The sequence below is a fragment of the Canis lupus genome, chromosome 24, assembly GCF_011100685.1.
Source record: "Canis lupus familiaris isolate Mischka breed German Shepherd chromosome 24, alternate assembly UU_Cfam_GSD_1.0, whole genome shotgun sequence".
NCBI lineage: Eukaryota > Metazoa > Chordata > Mammalia > Carnivora > Canidae > Canis > Canis lupus.
Genome location: NC_049245.1, coordinates 6950269 through 6969123, shown reverse-complemented (window position 1 = coordinate 6969123; position 18855 = coordinate 6950269). Strand labels below are relative to the sequence as shown.

Genomic DNA, 18855 nt, shown 5'->3' with positions numbered 1-18855 from the left:
AACCATCTATGTACTTTTCCCATTTTCTATTGATTTGTAGATCTTTATATATTGAGGTAATTATCCATTTAACAGGTACATCAGAATGAGGTTTAAGTAACTGTCAGAATGTATGACCGAAGAAGAAAAGAAGAGAAGAAGAAGAAGAAGAAGAAGAAGAAGAAGAAGAAAGAAGAAAGAAGAAAGAAGAAAGAATAGAGGTGATAGGAGTGAGGGGTATTCGGAGGGGATTTTTTGCTTGTCTGCTTCTTACTATCCTCGACTCCTCCTCACCTCCTCCTCTCCTCCGTCTCTCCCTCCTCCGCCCTCCTCCTCCTCCTCCTCTTCCTCCTTCTCTTCGTCTTCTCTTCTTCCTCTTCGTCTTCTTCTTCTTCTCTCTCTCCTCCGTCTCTCCTTCTCTCTCCTCTCCTCCTCCTCCTCCTCCTCCTGCCTAAGAAGAGAGAAGAAGAAGAAGAGCTCACAGAAGTTTAGGCCTCATGGCCTCTAGTGGAGGGTGCCGCTGTCTTGTTTGGATATCTGCCTCTGAATTTTTAATTTTTTAATTTAAAAAGGTATGTTTTACACAGAGGAAATCATTAAAGCTGTATGAAGGAAAGAAGAAGAAAGAAGCAGCAGCAGCAGCAGCAGCAGCATTATGTAAAATGTCCCAAGAGGAGTAGAAACATACAACAACAAAATACAGAAAGAATTAGAAGGAATCAGGATAACTAGGCTAAAAGGGATAAAAGACAAAGGATTCCTGAGAGTTAAAAATCAACTTAGAAGGGAGATATGGAGATATGCTATAGAATAAGGCCTAAGTGATGTGTTAGTTAAGATAGGTTAAATACAAGCAACATATATACCTCAAAATGCAGCAAATAAAGTATAGTAGCAATTCATTTCTTTCTAAAGTGTAATAGCAATTCACTTATTCACTGGGGCAAGTGGCTCTCCTCACTATGATGATTCAAGGATATGCATTTACCCCCCAGGGTCTTGTCCTACTTTGTATCCATTTGTTGAAAAGCAAGTATGAAGCAGGCGCACCCACCTCTTAAAAGCATTGGCCTTGAAATGGTTCACATCACCTCCAGTTACATTCCGTTGGTTGGAAGTACTCACAAGTCCATGATGAGCTGGGCCAGTAGCCACTTCCCAGCTCCAGCTGGGTTACTATGGAGGTGGGGAACAAAGGTTTGTGGACAGCTAGCCATCTTCACTACAACTAATAAGAGAGACACAGGGATAGATCTGTACTCAGCACTCTAAGAAGTAAAGGACAAAAGGTGTTCATAGTCAGCAGAAGCCCTTGCCTGGCCTAGCATACCAAGATGTAGGTGGTCTGATGCTCACGCCTGCCCTGCTGCTGAGAGCAAGGACTGAGCTGCCTTCTGTGTTCCCTGTGATCTTCTCTGTGTCTAGAAAAGTGCCTGGTACATTGCAGATGCTCCATAAATATCTTTTGAATAAACAATTTTACAGCAAACAGAAACAAGCTGAGGCCAGAGGGTGGGGAGGTACACTATCGAAGAGCTGTCTTGCCAGGGAGGGTCAGAAGACAGCTCACGGAAGCTCAGACCTCAAGTCCTTCCTGCATCTTGGCCCTGGATTTTTTTTTTTTTTTTTAAAGCAGGAATCCCATGACTCTGGGGTCTTCTTGCTTGACTTGGAGGACTTCTTAGCATCTGAGCCTGACTTCGTATTTCCAAAGAAACTCAAAGTGATTTCTTAGCAACCTTTCAAACTCCTACTAAGGTCTTCTTTCTAAAAGTCTTGGGTTGTAGTATGTAAAAAAAAAAAAACATAATTTTGAGTATTTTGTTACTACCTTCCATGCCTTCAGCTCCTCCTCCTAAATTCCAGTTCCTCTTCCCATTCCTAACCTGCAAAGAATGCAAGCCTCAAACATAGCATGCAGTTAGGTAGTTGTCATTCCTATTTTTTCCCTACAAATATGTACTTTGGTCCCATTAAATAGCATAACAAACCGGGAGACTTTTGAAGCAGCAGTCAGGTTAACTGGATCTGTTCATCAGTATTTCAGTCTCAGGACCCACCACTGTGGACTCAGCTTTACAGCCTTAGCAGCCACTCTGCTAACTGTACGCATGGTCCCTGGCATGATGCTGCGCTCCAAAGCTATGGCCTCCAGTGGAGGGTGCTGCTGTCTTGTTTGGATATCTGCCTCTGAATTTTTAATTTTTTAATTTAAAATGGTATGTTTTACACAGAGGAAATCATTAAAGCTGCATGAAGGAAAACAAAATAAGCCTGGGCATAGCTTCTAGTGGCAGAATTGATGTATGTGGTAATTATGTTAGGGTTTCTGCAGGGGGAGGAATAAATGGAGACATAATCTGGGCTTCTGCTCCATTCTCTCCTGACTTAGGACAGGTAAAGCTGGAGGATCACTAAGCATTGATGCTGACCAGATGGGCCCCATGGGATTGGGTCAGCAAAAAGTGCAAAGAGAGCAGTGGGCATCTTGAAGCATATATTATGTCCAGAGTGTATTGGGTTTCTGTATATATCATCATACTTAACCACTGCAGCAAACCCAGGAGGCCCTCTCTCCATGTCATAGTCCAGAAAGTGAATTTACCTGGTATGAACAGCTCTACAAATATGGATGCAGAACAGATCCACAGTCTCTTCTCAAAATGCCTTCAAATCAGCTGAATTTAGAATGTTTCAGATTTGGAAAAGGAAGCATGAGGCAATGACCCTAGATTATGTGACGACCCATTAGGGACTGAGGGGAAGCTCCATCATCATTAACAGCAATATTTCTGCAGCAAAACAGGGATATTCTCACTGGGAGGGCTCAGTAAAGATCATAAATAACCTCATGCACTTCTGGTCAAGATTTGCCACCTAATGAGACTCTATCAATTTGAAGAGGAAAAAAAACCTTTCTTATTTCAGAGCATTCTTGGAATCATAAATTTAAAATTATAGACCTTGATTTCTTTCCTGTGTCATTTCCTTCCTTCCTTCCTTCCTTCCTTCCTTCCTTCCTTCCCTCCTCCCTCCCTCCTCCCTCCTCCCTCCCTTCCTTCCTTCCTTCCTTCCTTCCTTCCTTCCTTCCTTCCTTCCTTCCTTCCTTTCTCCTTCCCTCTCTTCTTTCTGTCCATCCACCATTTAGACACTAGTGTGGGTCCAGTGAGATAAAAAAGTCTTATTTCTACCAACAATCACCTCTTCTTCCACCCCAAACAGCAACAAACAAAAAGATTCCATAATTCCATGATCAAATGATGTGAAGAAATTGTTTTTTAAAGATTTTATTTTTAAAATAAAAATCTCTATGTTCAGCATGGGACTCAAACTCACAACTCAGAGATCAAGAGTTGCATATTCCACCGACTGAGCCAGTCAGATGCCCCATGATTTCAGGAAATTTTGGACAAAAATACCTCTTTACTGCATCAATTATAGGGAATCTCAGTATTATAAAATGCCTTAGAATTTCCTCAAAAGGAGATATAGTGTGGATTTGAACCATAAACAACCACGGTGGGCTTTTAAAGACCGTGCTCCTCTCCTCAATGATCCATGGTGTGAGTGCCCTGTGCACCTGGTGCTTCATTGTATCTTCTCCATCTCCAGAACAGCATGGCTTGTGTATTAGCTTGGGTAACCTTAGCCGAGGCTTCTAATGATCCTGAACTTTGTCCAGAAAGATCCCAGACTATAGGGATCTTTGAGTGCTAATACTATATTTTATATATATAAAACATTTTTATATATAATAAATATATATAATATATATATTCCTGGCTTTTGACAATGTATTTTATATATATATATATAATAAAGTAGAGGTTTATTTTATGAAGGGAGAACCCGATTTTCTCTATTTTTTATATTTTATGCATCACAAATAATTCAAAGATTTTTAAAAATAGTATGTCACATTTCTATAAGCAATTTATCATCAGATTTAGGGGACAAGATGTTCTGATATGGATTCTAGTAGAAAGTACACATTATTTCAATGCTTTGATACACTTAAATCTTTTTTAAATCATACATTTAAATAAACAATACTGGAGCTTATTATCAATTGTGGGGGCCTCCATTTTTGGAATTATATGCAAAGAATACAGACACATGTACACTCACATGCAGTTTAGGGAAACTTCATGATGTAGCTAAAGCAAATTATCAAAGTGTGAAAAGCAGAATGCTTTCTTAATTTGCTTTTTAAAATTTAGAAATGGCTATAAAAAATAAAATATAGCCCACCATAAAATTTCTGAAAATGGAAAAGAGATTAGAGAAAAAAATGAGATATCTGTTAAATCCACTATCATATATATATATGATATATATTTGAGATATATATATATATATATATGCTTGGTTATAATTAAGTATAATATATACTTATGCATACTTACATACAATATATACTTATATATAATATATAGTTATATATCATACTTAATTATATACTTAGTTATATATACTTAATTATAACATAATGTATATATGTATACGTTTGATAAAAATAGGGTTTCCTATTGTTATTTATTATTAATTAATATATTATCTTTTGCTATTAATTAATATATTAATGAATTAATGTACAGGATGGATATTATATAATAGCTGATATTAATATTCTATTAATAATCCTATATTTTAAGAATGTGACCATACTCAGAAGCTACCACTAATTGAGCTTCTACTATAAGTTAAATTTATACATACTATAAATTTCCATCTGCACATTCCATCACTTAGCTATTCCCACTCTCCCATAACCTGTTTTTTTTTCACTTAACATGGTACTTATATTTTTATGTAAATAAATGGAGACTGCATTCTCATATTTAATAGCTGCATTGCATTTTACTGTAATAGAGGCACCCTTATTAATTTAGCTATTCCTTTATGGGCATTATTCCATTTCATCAAAATCATATCAGTGTTTTTGTTGTTTAAGTACTACCATAAGTGTTCATGTATTTTTGTGCAATTGTCTGATTATTTTTATAGAATTCTAAACATATATGTCACTATGTAACAAACCATCCTAAAATGCAAAAATACCTTAAAAGGGCAACTATGTATCACTTCTCACCATTGTGGGGGTTGGCCGGGCTTAGCTGGGCAGTTCTTCTGCTCTGTGAGGTGCTGGCTGGGCTCGCTGATCCAGCTGCAGTCATGGGGTCAGCCAGAGCCTCTCTCTCCATGTGGTCTCTCCAGTTGTGTAGCCAGCCATCCTCACGCGGTGGCTCAGAGGGCCAAGACGGCAAAAATGGAAACTGCCAAACCTCTGCAGGCCTAGTCTCTGACATTGTAATGCTTCACTTATGCAGCATTGTGTTGGTCACAGCAAGACTCCACGTGAGCCCAGATAACTGATGGAAGAATGGGAGCTCAGATTGCTAGAGGGTGTGTGGGACAGGAAGGGAGGAGCTGCTCTGGCCATCTTTGCAAACAGTCTACAGAGAAGTCTGAGCACAGGAAAATCATAAAGGCTTTTGACAAATACTGACCCATAGAGAGACTCATCAGTAACACCCCTACAGTAGAGAGTCAGAAATCAGTTTCTCCATTTATTACAGTACCAGGATCTCTCTAAACTTTTATCAGCCTGAGGTGTCGCAAATGATAGCCCAGGGATGACTTTACTTGAATTTTTAATTTCTAGTAAAGCTGAACATCTGTTGCTATGTTCCATAGCCACGTTAATTTCTTTTGTGGATGTTAATTGTATGTTCACATTCTTTGCCATGTAAAAATCAAAGAGTTTTAAAAAGACACTTAAGAAAACAGATTGTGAGCCTATTTTCATCATTTTGAAAGAGTGCTTTTCATGTGTTATCAATTCTTTGTCATGTATGTTGAAAACTATTTTTCCATGTTATGTTTTGCATTCTTTATGATGCGAACACCATTTGCACCCTTTCATACCCACATCACTCCCAGGTTCAGTCCCAGCGAGCCTAGATTCTTCTGGGTACCCCATCTTCTCAGGCACGTCCTCAGAGTGAGTTCCTGGGCTGACCGTCTAGTTTGTGGAGCATCTAGAATGCTGGTTTAGGCAGCTCACTCAGGGGAATGTGCTGGGTGACATATCTCACTGTGGGCTGCATTCCAAAAGTTTCTACTAATCATGTTGGAGAGTTTCGTAGTTCATACTGGATCTGGGAAGAGGAACAGCCAGTTTAGGACATCTGAGTTATCACAGCAAACCAAGATCTCTCATTATCCCATGGGAACCAAATTTAGCTTGTTGCTTAGTCACTGTTCTTCTCTGTGTTTGTAGGGCAGTGCCTGGACACCACCAGCTTCCCCTCCCCAGCATCAGAGCCCAGCCCTGGCACCTCAGAAGAATGTCATTCAACAGCTGGCAGAGAAGTCATACCTCTTAGCACTTTCCAATTTGGAGCAGGTTGAGCAGTAGCTTGACAGGCCTGGAAACTGCATGGTGAGCCAGGCTTCTGTGGTGGGTGTTTGGTGGTGAGGTTATAGCCTCAAGTTAGCAATCAAATGCTACCCTAGGTATTCTGTGAAAGTATTTTGCTGCTGTGATTAAAAAGCCGAATGAGTTGACTTTAAGTAAGGGCGGTGTCTTGGATAATCTGGATGGAGACTGACTGAACCCATTGGAAGGCCTTAAACCCAGGACAGATTTTGGGAGAGAGACAGAGAGGGAGGGAACTCCATCTGTGGGTGATAGTTTCTGCCCATGTTCATGGAAGCCCGTACTTGTGGTCTTCCCTCCATTAACGCTGCTCTAGGGACCTCAGATTTGCTGAGCCAGCCTATGATGGTGTAAATGTCCTCTTTGGGAGATGATCTTAGCTCGCCAAACCCACCCTAGTCACCAGGATGCTTCAGCTGGTCCTGTACCTGCAGAATCCATGGGCCTGGTTTATGATTCTGTCCCTGGATGGGGCAGCAGAGAGAAAGCCTAGAAGGGCAAAGAAGCAGGTCTTGAGGCTTGGCCAAACATAAGCCTGCTGAGGACTGGAAGAAAAGAGGAGGAAGGACTGGTGGGCTAACTTGGGTGTTTGATGGTGGCGCATATACCTGAGGTGGTTGAGGGTCCTAGCTGAACTGGAGCCGAGGGGCTACCTTGTGCTAAGGCACTCCGGCACATACCTCTGTTTCATTGTTTGTAAACCTAAGCCAGCTCTGCCTGAGGGCCCACTCAAACTGCTGGCTGAGAATCCCTACCCAGGCTCCTGGCAAACCTTCCCCCTCCAAAATCTGATTTCACGCTCTGGTGTGCCATGACAGTCCTCCAGGTTGGGCCGTCTGGCTGCAGTTGGCCACTTCTAGACTTCCTAGAAACCGGAGTGTCTCCCTCTTCCGTGTCCCGCAGACATACACGATTATCTGTTGCAAATGGAATGTCTCTGAGCCTCTGGTTATAAACATTCCCTTCACTATTCATTCTGGCTTTTTACTAGAACAAGAAACAGCAACATATTTAGGAGCTTGGAAGCAACACCAACTCTAGGGCTTGGGGTAGCCCTTCCAATCTGTTCATGCTGAAGCAAGGGAGGTCAACCAACCCGAAACTTGACTTTCCTTTTCCTCCCAAATACTGAAAGGTGCAGGGATTTCAGCCAGAACACAATCTTAGAAGGCAGTGATTTTTTTCTGCAGCTCTGTTTTCAATGACATTGGACGTCCATCCATTCAATCTGTAGATCCCACAGGGGCGGATGACCACCCTGTCTGCCTCTCCCTACAGAGTCTTCCCCAGACAAAGCCCCCCAATTTTTCTTACTTCTTCCCCTTTGTTTCCTCCAGTCTTTTTCCGAGCAATAGCCTGAGAAATATTCTTAGAACATTAGTCATTAAGACCCTTAGCCCCCGACTCCAAACATACACACCAACTCGGTGTCATTACCATGGGATATGCCAGGTGCCAAAGCAGGGGAACCAGCAGTGAGCAGAGGAACGTGGTTTTTTTCTTTCCAGAACTCATCACTTAGGTGGACATCGGTCATGGAAATTGAAGGCTACCAGACAGTTGTTACCGGGCTTGTATTTGCCACGGAGTCCTGGAGTCTAACCCCTCACTGGGCACTTTTGCAACTCAGCCCTAGAGGGATGAGTGGTTACCCCACACCCCACCCAGCCTCACCACTGCGGGTACCTGCTGGCCCCCAACACAGCGACCAGATTCTCATCTTCCTGTCCTGAGCTTATGATGCTTCGTGTTCCTGGGGAGCCCTGCAGTCACTTTCCTGGTGGATTCTGATGCCCTGCCTCAGGAGCCTTCCTGGAGACTTGGAGGGCTGGGAAGAAGCTCCTCTGGATCCATTTTCCTGTAGGAGCCATGCTGATGGGCCCCTGGTCTTTCAGCTGGGAGACTGTGGAAACCCTCAGACCCGTGAGGGTGGGCCTACGAGGGAGCCAGAGGGTGGAGAAACAGGAGAGGGAAGGAGAGAAAAGAAAGTGTGATGGGGGAGCGGGGTAGAGAGGGGAGAGGGCTCTGGAGCTGAGTTGCTGGGTGACCCCCCATCCCTGTTATTTATTTCACAACTGTTACCAAGCACCTGCTGAGAGCCACTGAAATGGTTTCTGCCATCTGCAGGCTGACAGGTGACAGGGAGGAGACAGATTTGCAAACAAACCCATGTCCCCCTCCCAGTCGGGCCGGGGGCGCCCCCTCCCCAAGGCTCACCAACTGGATTTTGGATGCTGAAGCTTTTTTGTTTTCGTTTTCAATTTCTCTCCCATAGGACTCTGTTGACTCTGATACCTAGGAAGGAGAAACAGGTCTGCTATACAGTAGAGTCAGACAGTCAACACACGTGACTAAATCAATTACTGGAAAAAAAATGGAATATTCTACATACAGTAAAGCCCTTGGCAACATACAGTCCTATGAATCTTGCAGATGCCTACACTTGTATAACCATCCCCACACTCAAGGTCGAGAATGGCCCCTCGCCCTAAAACATTCCCACCTGCTGCCCCTTTGTGGGAACTTCCCCCGACCCCCTTCACCGCCCCCCCACCCCGCCCACCCCCCATGTCGGGCAAGCACTGAGGTTTCCTTTGCATGTAGTTCCGCCTTCACAAGATGGTCATATAAAGGGAGTCTACCGGGAATTATATTAAGGAGTTGTTATTAATTTATTGCTTGACCCAGTTCTACAATAGGTGTTTCCTGCTGCTTTTTGCTATGTTTTCTTTGATCCCTTCTGCATCAGAGGATGATGTAACAGCACATTTAGAGAGAATAGAAAACAGGCTTTCCTGGGTGTCACAACCTGTTACTGGAAACGCCACACTGTCAGGGGCAGAGCTTCTTGCCTCAGGGCATATCCTGGGAGACAGAGCTCCCCGACCTGCCCAGCACCAGCCCTGAGGCCCCTCGTCCTTGGTGGTGCCGGTCCAGCTCAGCATGACCCATCCCCCTCCCTCTCCCCCTGCGACCCCAAGCAGGGGCATAGCTCTCTCCCCCCATCCCTCCCATGGATCCCCAGTTGCTGCTTCCCCCGCCTGCCCCCAGGTCTTCGGGAGAACCCAGGGGTCTATGCCTGTAAGAGGCTTATGCTTCAAGGTAGGTCTGTCTCTGCCTTCAACCATTTCTCAGGATGGCAGGGGTTCCAGGAAACAGCAATTCCCTCAAGCTTCAAAAGATGCATTGCTCTGCACAACCCACTGACACTTGGGCACACAGTGTCACATCAGGCCATTCTGTGTGTGCTCTCTCAGTCCTTCTGAGACATCTCTGGCAGCCCTCAGAGAGGACAAAAAAGCAAACTCAAACCAGTCCTTTCTGAACTAGAGATTTTTGTTATAAGGCAGTGGAGAAGGAAGCTCAACCTAAGTGCTTGAATGAATTTTCTGCATTACCTGTATTTTGCCGTTCCCCCTTTACCATGTGGATGGATGATGGCTAATTCTAGAGATTGCTTAAAATATGTCTTATCTATTCAGACTTCCCCTTTTGAAAAAACCTCACTTTTACTGAATTTCCTTGAATTCGCAGGTCTGGCTTTGGCTTGTCTCCACTGATAAGCCCTGTGACAGCGTATTTCTCAGATGGTGGGGGCTGTTACAGCTCACGCTTCTGTACCTGGACAGGATGAAGCTTTCTTTGTGATCAGATGTACTCTCAGCCACTTGTCATCCTCCACACCCGTGAGCCGATCGCCTGTCACTGATACTGGGAATTTTAATGAAAATAAATGAAGTTCTTTGAGTTCCCTGGACAGCATCCATTTTAAGAGGAAGACAAATACCAGCCCGGCCACTGTGGGCTGACTGGAGGGGTAGATGGGGAAGCAAGCAACTATTAAATGTCCATTTTGCTTCTTGAAGATTTCATTCTGATAATTGGAGAAGTTTGTGCCCCAGAGCCAGGAGGCATGTTCTGTGTCAGCCGCGTGACTGACTTGTGCTCCTCAACTCTTTGGGCAGGTCTCTTCTAGAACTCCTTTCCTGCATCACCGCCTCATACCCAAAGCGTCCCCTCCCCTTTGATCTACCTCCTGGGGTGGGTGAGCAGGAAAGCTCAAATGGGAAGGCAAGGCCTGGATTCCACGCTTGGCAGAGCCAGCCCGCAGCGGGGAGAAGCACTCACGCAGAAAGGCCAACCACAGCCCAGGAGAAACGACAATGGAGACGACGCCTCCAACACCTTTGCTATGGGATGTTAAATGTTTTCGGGAAATACCTACTCCTGAGTTCAACAGCTCACAGCAGCCAGGAAAACAGCCGTTTCAGGGCTTTTGAAGGTCAACGTCATGGCCCGGTACCAGGAACGGTATGGCAATCTTGCTTCTCGTGGGGATAAACACAGACGAGTGATTTTTCAGGTGAGTAGTGCCCCAGATCCCCCGGGTGGAAGGGCTGAAGCTGTCCGCCTTGAGTGGAGGGAATGGAGGTGATCCCATACACAGGAGGAAGGGGGCTCTATGGGCTGCAAGACGGGCACAGAAACTACTGCATCTAATCCACGGCATCTAAACCTTGGGTCCCCAAGCCCTTAACCATAGGGCTCACTCCCCTGCTGGATGCCCTAGAAACCAGTGTGTGCCCCCTGGGCCTATTGGGACCTACTTCTGCCTTACTTGGCCATGGCATTAGAGAAGATCCTTCCAAAGTGCCTTTCTTTGTCACATAAGGGGAGAGTGAGAAAAACCAACTATCATGGCAGTGCAGGACTGGTGTCCTACGATGCTTTGGTTTCTTGTCTTTTTAAAGCAGTCTGTAAATAGTTCTTACCATTTCAGACAAACTAGCACGTGGCAAAGGCCGGGTGAGGCTGGAGATGCTTGCGGTAGCATTTCCCACAGGATGAGATGGCATCACACTGGGCAGGTCCCACATGGCTGCGGCTGTTTTGAGAGACAAGAGTGTCCAGTCTCTTGGGCTACCTGAGAAAGGTTTGCAACACATTTCACCATTGCAGGTCAGCGCCTAGAGGGCAGAGGGCATGAGGATTAATTCCCAGACTAGCACCCTGTGCCCGGCAATCAGCATACACAGCACCTCGACCACGTCCAGTGATGGGTTGTGGTGGGGGTCTGAGGGCACGGATTCCAGATTGTTCTCTGAGACTTGATGGGTAGCTGGTAAGTGTTAGGCCCAGGCTTCAACTGGAGCAAAAGCTCAGTGTGCCAGTTTGTGAACGCGGATCTCCCCCAAACCCACACCAGTCTGCTCTGGGAGGCAGAGACCAGAACTCCGCAAACCCTATTTCTGCTCTGCCAGCTGCTCCCAGTCAGGATCTGCCAAGGCAGGGCCCTAGAGAGAGACCCCCAGGCTGGGGGAGCGAGAAAGGATGTTTCTTTTGCTGTCTCTTCCTGTGAGCATCATCTCAGCAACACTTCTGGTCTTCCTCTCCTGATTAGATCACTCCCTGTTGCTGTCAGCTTTGCCTCCGCCACACTCCTGCCACCCAGGAGCAGCAGCTGAGTCCAGCTTGCAGTTTTCCCAACATGTGCCAATGAGCCTCACTGTGGCCCCACCCGCAGAGACACCAGCACCTCCCCCTCCTCGGAGGCCTGGTCCCAGCTCCCTCAGACCCTTTCTGCAGCTCGGACACCAGCACCAGCCCTGGTGCCCCTTTCTCTTTGCACTCTCAGTTTCAACTCCGTGGGGCACCTTTCCTCCATGCTTCTGACTTCCTTCTCGTGCCCTCCCAGCTTTCAGGGTGGCAGCTGCTTCCTGTAGTTACTACTTTGAGTTCTCTGATTTTTACTTTTTAAGTGACCTAGAATTTTTTAAAAATTCTTTTTATGAAAATAACTGGCGTGCTATCTCCCGACTCACCCCATGATTGACACACTCCTCATTTTCCTCTAATCCAGGCAGGGGACAGTGGGCCTGGAGCTAACCGAGGACATTGAGGCTCCAGTTAGGGACTTGGGTAGGCCACAACCTCTCTCAAGCTGCTTTACTTTTTTACTTTTGGTAAACGAAGAAATGGATTTGAGTCAGAGATGGTAACCTGGGGAGAGAGCAGCCTGAGGGTGCGGACTTGCCTGCACACGCACTTCTGCAACATGCTCTGAAGTCCCTTTGGAGAGGATGTCCTCGCCATCTCCATGTGGACTGCCTAGTATCCAAATGGATTGTAGATCCAGATTGTTTCCAAGGCTCCTTCCAGCTCTGACAACCTTTTGTCTGTAGCCAGGTGCACTGCTGTCCCGCTCACAACCTGTGATTTTGCCAGGAGCTTGGAGAATGTCCCAAAGGTGGTGCAACTCAACTGAGGCAATTTCAGCAATTTCAGCCTGGTCATAGGCACACGAAGAAAATGCAAGAAATAACTGGCCCCTCTGCTGGGGCCACTCTGAGCAACACAGACCTCCCGGGAGGTATTAAAAGTATGCTAAGTTGTGTTCTCCGGGGCCTCCGTGGGTTATAACCTATCCCTCATCCACAAGATGCTGTTTTACTGGCAGGCTTTCCAGAACAGATGGAGACTTTTCTTCTACGCTTTGAATGCTTTGCTTGGCTTAAGGACACAAGAGGCTTGGACTCTGGTAGCAGAAGGCTCATGGTTTTTTGGAAACTAGCAGGGCTCCTGCCATCTCTAAGAGTATCCGAGGCTTTCAGCAGCCCCACCAGTTCACTGAGGTCACAGCCACACGTGCAAAGCAGTGGCACATGGAGTTGGCGTGGCACTCAGTAGAGGCAGCAGGAAGCTGATACTACTGAATGCTGAAAAGAAGTGCATGGGCAGCCAGAGGGCCCTGGCTTTTAACTTGAATAGATTTGTCCCTGCACAAAAGCTACTTAGGGAGGGAGTCTTTGAAGGGTCCCTGCCCCCAACAAAATCAACTCTTACCTCAGCATGCACAGCCCTGTTGACTCTGCGAGACAAGCGTTTGAGCCAGAGGAACATCAGAGAGAAGGTACATGAGCCTGGCTGTTTGTGATCCCTGAGGCCCCTGTGTCCCAGGCTGAGCACAACCCTCTACTTCTGCTGTACCTTCTTCTCACGTGACACGTGTCCTGGCCTCCATGGCCTCTTGCTCGTGTGGGAAGCTTTCACTGGCCGCAGCCACAGCCAATGGCAGTCTGACCCTATTGGTGATACTGTCCTTGGTGGGGGCCAAGGAGGACTCTCTCTGCTCGCATCCATCCACCGGAGAAGCTAGTTTACTAAACGGCTTGGTGAATTAATGCACGAAGAGCAATGGTCCTTTTGAATGGTAGCACTGAATTCATACAAATTGGATCAGACGAAAATGTTTTGAGCACCTTGAGTTAGGAACGTCAGTCTCTGAGCCATCATATCCACAGAAACTTGACCTGCTTCATTGAGCCCCAGTCTCAGGCTGGCTGAGAGAGGTTTTGCTTTCTGTTCCAGTCAAGGGGCTTCTCTATACATCCAATGGATGGGCTACAGGCTGTTTTTTTAATCTAGAAATAATCTTTTCTCGTACAGAGGAGGCTGGGATGATGATGCTCAGGCTCAGAAGGTAGATAGAGGGCTTGATGTCCACGTGGGGCTGCAGATCATGTCACCCCAGGCTTAAGGAGGACACAGCGTCCCTGTGCGGTCGCTGGTCTAAATCATGAACCAAACCCCACAACTAGCTCAGTTCCTTGACAGTGGTGTCTCGTAGGAACCCAAAGACAAGACACGAGCTTTACTTGGATTTGCTGGCAACCGTGGTATGGAAGTTTGGACACACCCCAGCCAGATAACCGAGGCTCTGCGGAGAACATGCTTCTCTAAGGCGAGAGCCTCTGAAATCTCAGAACCTTAAATACACTGATAGTCAAAGTTGTAAGAGCAGAACCGGCAGGCTCTGCGGCTCTCCCCAGATTGCTGTCCCTCGGTTGTTAACATGTAATCGGGAAGTTTGCTTCTCTTTATTACCTGTGATTTAAAGGATGAGCGCTAGTTACCACGAGCTCTTCCTCCCCAGGGATATCCTTCCAGAACAGTGGTAGCTGATGGGAAACGTGATCTCATTTACAAAATTTCAGCCAGCAACCTCTCAAGTGCCCTTTCCTCTGGCTGCTGTGTCTCTCTCCAATATGTCACTGTCCCTTATGTTCTCTTCAGGTTACAGCGATGATGAGTTTTCCCTCTTGCACTCGCTTTCCTCAATTTGGAGCAATCTCTCTGCCTCCTTGGCACTCATTTCTCCTCACTGCTCAGGTATTAGCTTAGGAAAATCGCAGAGCCTCCCAAATGAGATCACTGGTCTAGTATGTTCTCCCAGCACTGCCTACTCTTGCTCCGTGACATTTGTCACTTTGGTTGCACCAGCACAGGTGAGTTGCCGAGTGCACTGAGCTCCCTGAGGGCTGGCCCTTGGCCACACTGCTCACCACTGTGGGAGGGGAGGGGCCCAGCCCCGTGCTAGGCCGGGGAAGGTGCTCATGAGCACGTGTTGAATGACTGGTGACATGTTGGTGCCAGCAAGGAGCAGGCTAATTCTCTAACAACCAGGAATGAGCAGAACACAGCCTGTTGGCTCTAGATCTCTGTGCCATGTTCTCTTGGCTGAGATCTCAACACTGAGCGTGGTCAGTGGAAGGAATCACACGGATGGCTGAAGTTTGGTGTGATCCTTCCTTCACCATCCCCATGGAAGGAAGGGGCTGGGTGGTGGCTATGACACGCACAGAAATGGCTTCAAGTTGGGCAAGCACTGTCCGTACTTTATGGGCTAAGGCCCACCTCGCTGTGTCTGCAAGGTCCAGAGAGGAGTGGCTCACACAGGGACGTGGGGCCCGGCCAGCTGGCAGCAGTTTCCTGATGAGAAACACACATACGTGTAACAGACAGCGAGCCCGGTGGCCAGCAAGCTCTTCAGATGCAGGCTCCACCGCAGAATATTCTGCCCTTCAGATCCTGAGGGGACCACCACACTCTTTGGCCAAGAGTTCTTCACGAGAAATATCTAAGGCTGCTGCCCTTGTGCCTGAAGGCAGAGAATCCTGTATCATGTAAACATGACCTTCCCCATCTGTTTATAAGGGAGTAACAGCCAGTGTTTTAATATGACTGCAACCAAAGAATTGCACCCCCTGTGAATCGACTTTTTTACATCCATTAAATTTAGGGCTTAGGGGCACCTAGGAGGCTCAGTTGGCTAAGTGTCTGCCTTCGGCTCAGGTCATAATCCTAGGGTCCTGGGCTGGAGCCCCATGTTGGGCTCCCCAGAGGGGAACCTGCTCCCTCTCCCTCTGCCTGCCGCTTCCCCTGCTAGTGCGAGCACACACTCTGATAAATAAAATCTTAAAAAAAAAAAAAAAATTAGGGCTTAAAACACCATATGAAAGAGAGTCATTTATAATGTCAAGCTACCCCCCCGCCGCCACCACCACTTCCCTCCAACCCCCACACCAGTTTCTAGCTTATTTTTAGGAGAGAAGCTAACAGGATTTAGAATAATTTAAAGTGCAAATATTAAAGAAAGCTCTTAATCACCACAAACTAGTAGATTGTTCGCTGTGATTCTCTCCTCTAAGAGATTCCCTGGCAGCTTTGGAGAAGCAGCTGCAGTCTTCGGCCTCCCTCCTTCCCTTTCTTCCGCATGGCTGAGAAGGAAGAGGAACCTCAGGAATAGCAGGCCCCTGGGCTGTAATTCAGCCAGAAGCTCTCAGGCACAATGTTAAGTGCTACTGAAACACTTCTGCAAATATTAACTGTGCTTAAGGATTTTTGACGCTTTGAGGAAAAGAACTCTGTTTTCAAGCAGTGAAGATATTTGGCTATATTTTTCATGTGTTTTTCCCCCCAGTCTTAAATTCTAGAGACAGGTTTCTTTCTTTCTGGTGACCTGCCTTAATGGTACTGAACACTGTATGTTGACCCTATGGGGCTTTCGCATTCAGCTGATGCATTTCCACTACACATCGCCAATTTTGTACCTAGTGCACTTTTCCACTTTAAATGCGTGAAGAGAGATGGCTTGTGCATCTTTTTTGCAAACACATTTATCCCTCTCTCCCTGAGAGGAAAACATTCTGCTTTTCCAGCAACAGAAAAGGAGCAAAATCAAATCAATGAACCTCAAATTCCCACAGAAGAATCAGTTTTTGGAGAGGTAACCCCCCAGAGAAAGAAAAGCTTCATTATTTTATTTTCAAATGAAGGGGTACCAAATGGGCACAAAGAAAGAACATTTTATATTTAGTCATTTTCCAAGAGATGCACAAAAGGGAGAACTTCTTAGAAAGGCACAGGGTACCTCAGGGGACAGTACCAGAGCTTTGTGTGCAGAACTGCAGTGATAAACGCATGTGAATTGCTATTTGCAGGGAACAAGGATGAAGTCCTATCGTTGAACCCCTTCAGTTCAGCCAACTGTCTCTGCCTCTCCTACTGTCTCAAAATGTAACCGAATTCTCTACTGGGTTGCTAAATGAAGGCTTCTGAAAGTAACAGCCTGCCCAACACCAACACAGTTTCTGATTACCCCCCAGATACTGCTGAAGGATCAATTTGGTATATGATGCTGTAGAAATTTATGATAAATGGATTTGTTTCAATCGGAAGTAATTCTGTATCGTGCAAAATTCTGTATTGTGTGAAATTCAAAAATCACAGAATCGTTACCCATGTAATTATCCTCAGAAAAGAACACTCTTTTTTTTAAATTTTTTTTTTTAGAAAAGAACACTCTTAACAGAAGAACATAACCAGGTCCTCTTCTTCCAAGTGGAAAGAACACTGCTGTTAAAAGGAAGGATATACAAGGTTTAATTTGCCAAGACTGAGTCCCCTTAGATTAATGGTCTTTATTTAGTTTTCCCAAAACATACATCAACTGCTTTAGTTTTATGTAGATTGTCAAGAAGTGTATTTCAAACCTCTTTTGAACACTACTGATTGGAAAGCAGGACACCACTGAATATCTTCTCGTGACTGTCTTGAATTGACATCCAAGTGCCTTCTGAGGAGATGAGGTTTGCCTTGTGGTAGGCTCAGCATAAGTAATAATCAGTCCCATCACAACAGGACACTGCTCTCCATCTCCGAGAGCATGTCTGAGGAAATGATGGGGCACATGTGGGATTGTGCCCTGGGGGAGAGGAGTCTGAATCTTCCCTTTGAAACTTGAACCCACAACACCAATGTGCCCCAGCTGTGAGGCCGGAAACTGTGGCCTAGCAGCAGCTACACATCTGAGTTCACAGACGCTCTAAGCTGTGAAACTCCGGTTGCTTCTGCCCAGACTCCCAAACATATGCTGTCTAGAGCACTGAGTACGGGTAGCCAGGGCCAAATTGAGCAGAACTGAGTATTTGTATATACAAATGTAAATAGAAGTGGCCCTGGGGCCTGGTTACCCTGTTCATGAATCTTTAAAGCATCTCCCCATTATTGGCCAGAGAATCTTCTAGATGTCCATCATTAGAGAGCCAGCATGTCTTGGTTACTATCTATTCACATGCCCCAAATTAATCAAAGGTCTGGGTGGGATCCAGGCTGAAGATGCCTGTACTGCTTGTGATTATAAACAAGTGTGGTGCACACATTTTATTGCAGAAGCAAGACCTAGGACATGCTAGAGCAGCTTAAATAAAGACTTCTAAGTTCCTTAGATTTGTTCAACTGGCTACAAAAATATTGTAAATCAATGGCACCTCAATCTGAATTGCCTAAAATGGTCATCTTAGCATTAATTTGATGCGCTTGAAGTAATAACCTATGCATTTGCTAATTTTCTTTTACTCCTTTGAATCAGTCAAAACAAGCCTCCCATTTTGTCATCCTGACTCTTACAACTGTTTTTTTGTCTTCACTCCAGGAAGGGATTCCATTATTTGTTTAGGTGAGACTGTACATTGGCTTTTCCGCACTCCCTCATGTTGTATTCAGATCAAGCTGATTCCTAGTTTGTATTTCATGTCCACACACCAGGGGCCTACCCGGTCCATCCACCAGGAGTAGTTATTCCCCTGTTCATAAGCATGGCTAGAATGGGACCTAGAGATCATCTTGTGCAACAGCTTGGTTTTCAGTCGGGGAGGCTCAGGCTCAGAGAGGTGAAATGACCCACACTTCCAGCACAGCTGGCTTTAGCCAGAGCCTGTTAGTGCTTGAACTTCAAACTCAACACTGATTTCTTAAAATGAGGGTTTGGAATGAAAGGGTCCTCTGATTCCTGCACTTCTTACAAACACACACATTTGCTTATTCTTGCCAAGTTAGTACTGTGTCTTGTGTCACTTCAATGATACGCGTGCGTGAGCCTGGCCTCCGGTACAGATCCGAAAGGGCAGGGGACAGATTATCTGGTCAGTGAAGAAAACCATTTGGTTTACTCAGCAAACGAAGGGAAATCTGTACTGTTGTGACTCTCTTTAAATAAAGGACCTATGGTTAATTATTATCCCTCAGCTTTTATCCTTTAATCTCTAGGTTTAAATTCTCTGGTAGTAACTGCCTTTCTAAACCTATGCCTGTAA

At 45.7% G+C, this 18855-nt stretch overlaps 1 protein-coding gene and 1 long non-coding RNA gene across 13 annotated transcripts in view; one reads left to right on the top strand and one right to left on the bottom strand.

Annotated features, from left to right (window-relative positions):
- Positions 1-18779, top strand: part of LOC106557691 — a 29150-nt gene extending 10371 nt beyond the window's left edge. For 2 of the 5 annotated variants that reach the window (XR_005377528.1, XR_005377532.1), the window contains 3 exons: positions 6263-6424; positions 9956-10784; positions 16702-18779. This is a non-coding gene — a long non-coding RNA (uncharacterized LOC106557691). Of the gene's footprint in view, positions 1-6262; positions 6425-9955; positions 10785-11201; positions 12273-16701 lie in introns of those variants that run through there. The other 3 variants (XR_005377529.1, XR_005377531.1, XR_005377530.1) reach the window with 3 other exon arrangements.
- KIF16B (kinesin family member 16B) overlaps positions 5617-18855 on the bottom strand; it is a 314926-nt gene continuing 301687 nt past the window's right edge. The window contains exons 27-32 of one of the 8 annotated variants that reach the window (XR_005377521.1): positions 11194-11388; positions 8639-8716; positions 8108-8356; positions 6850-6910; positions 6362-6503; positions 5617-6140 (exon numbers count right to left, since the gene is read on the bottom strand). Coding sequence is in view for 1 of the 8 variants with exons in the window: in XM_038571562.1 (XP_038427490.1) it covers positions 6108-6140; positions 8639-8716; positions 11194-11388 (306 nt within the window). In the remaining 7 variants the exon portion in view is untranslated. Of the gene's footprint in view, positions 6141-6361; positions 6911-8107; positions 8357-8638; positions 8717-10042; positions 10133-10646; positions 10750-11193; positions 11389-18855 lie in introns of those variants that run through there. The other 7 variants (XR_005377520.1, XR_005377523.1, XR_005377525.1 and 4 more) reach the window with 7 other exon arrangements.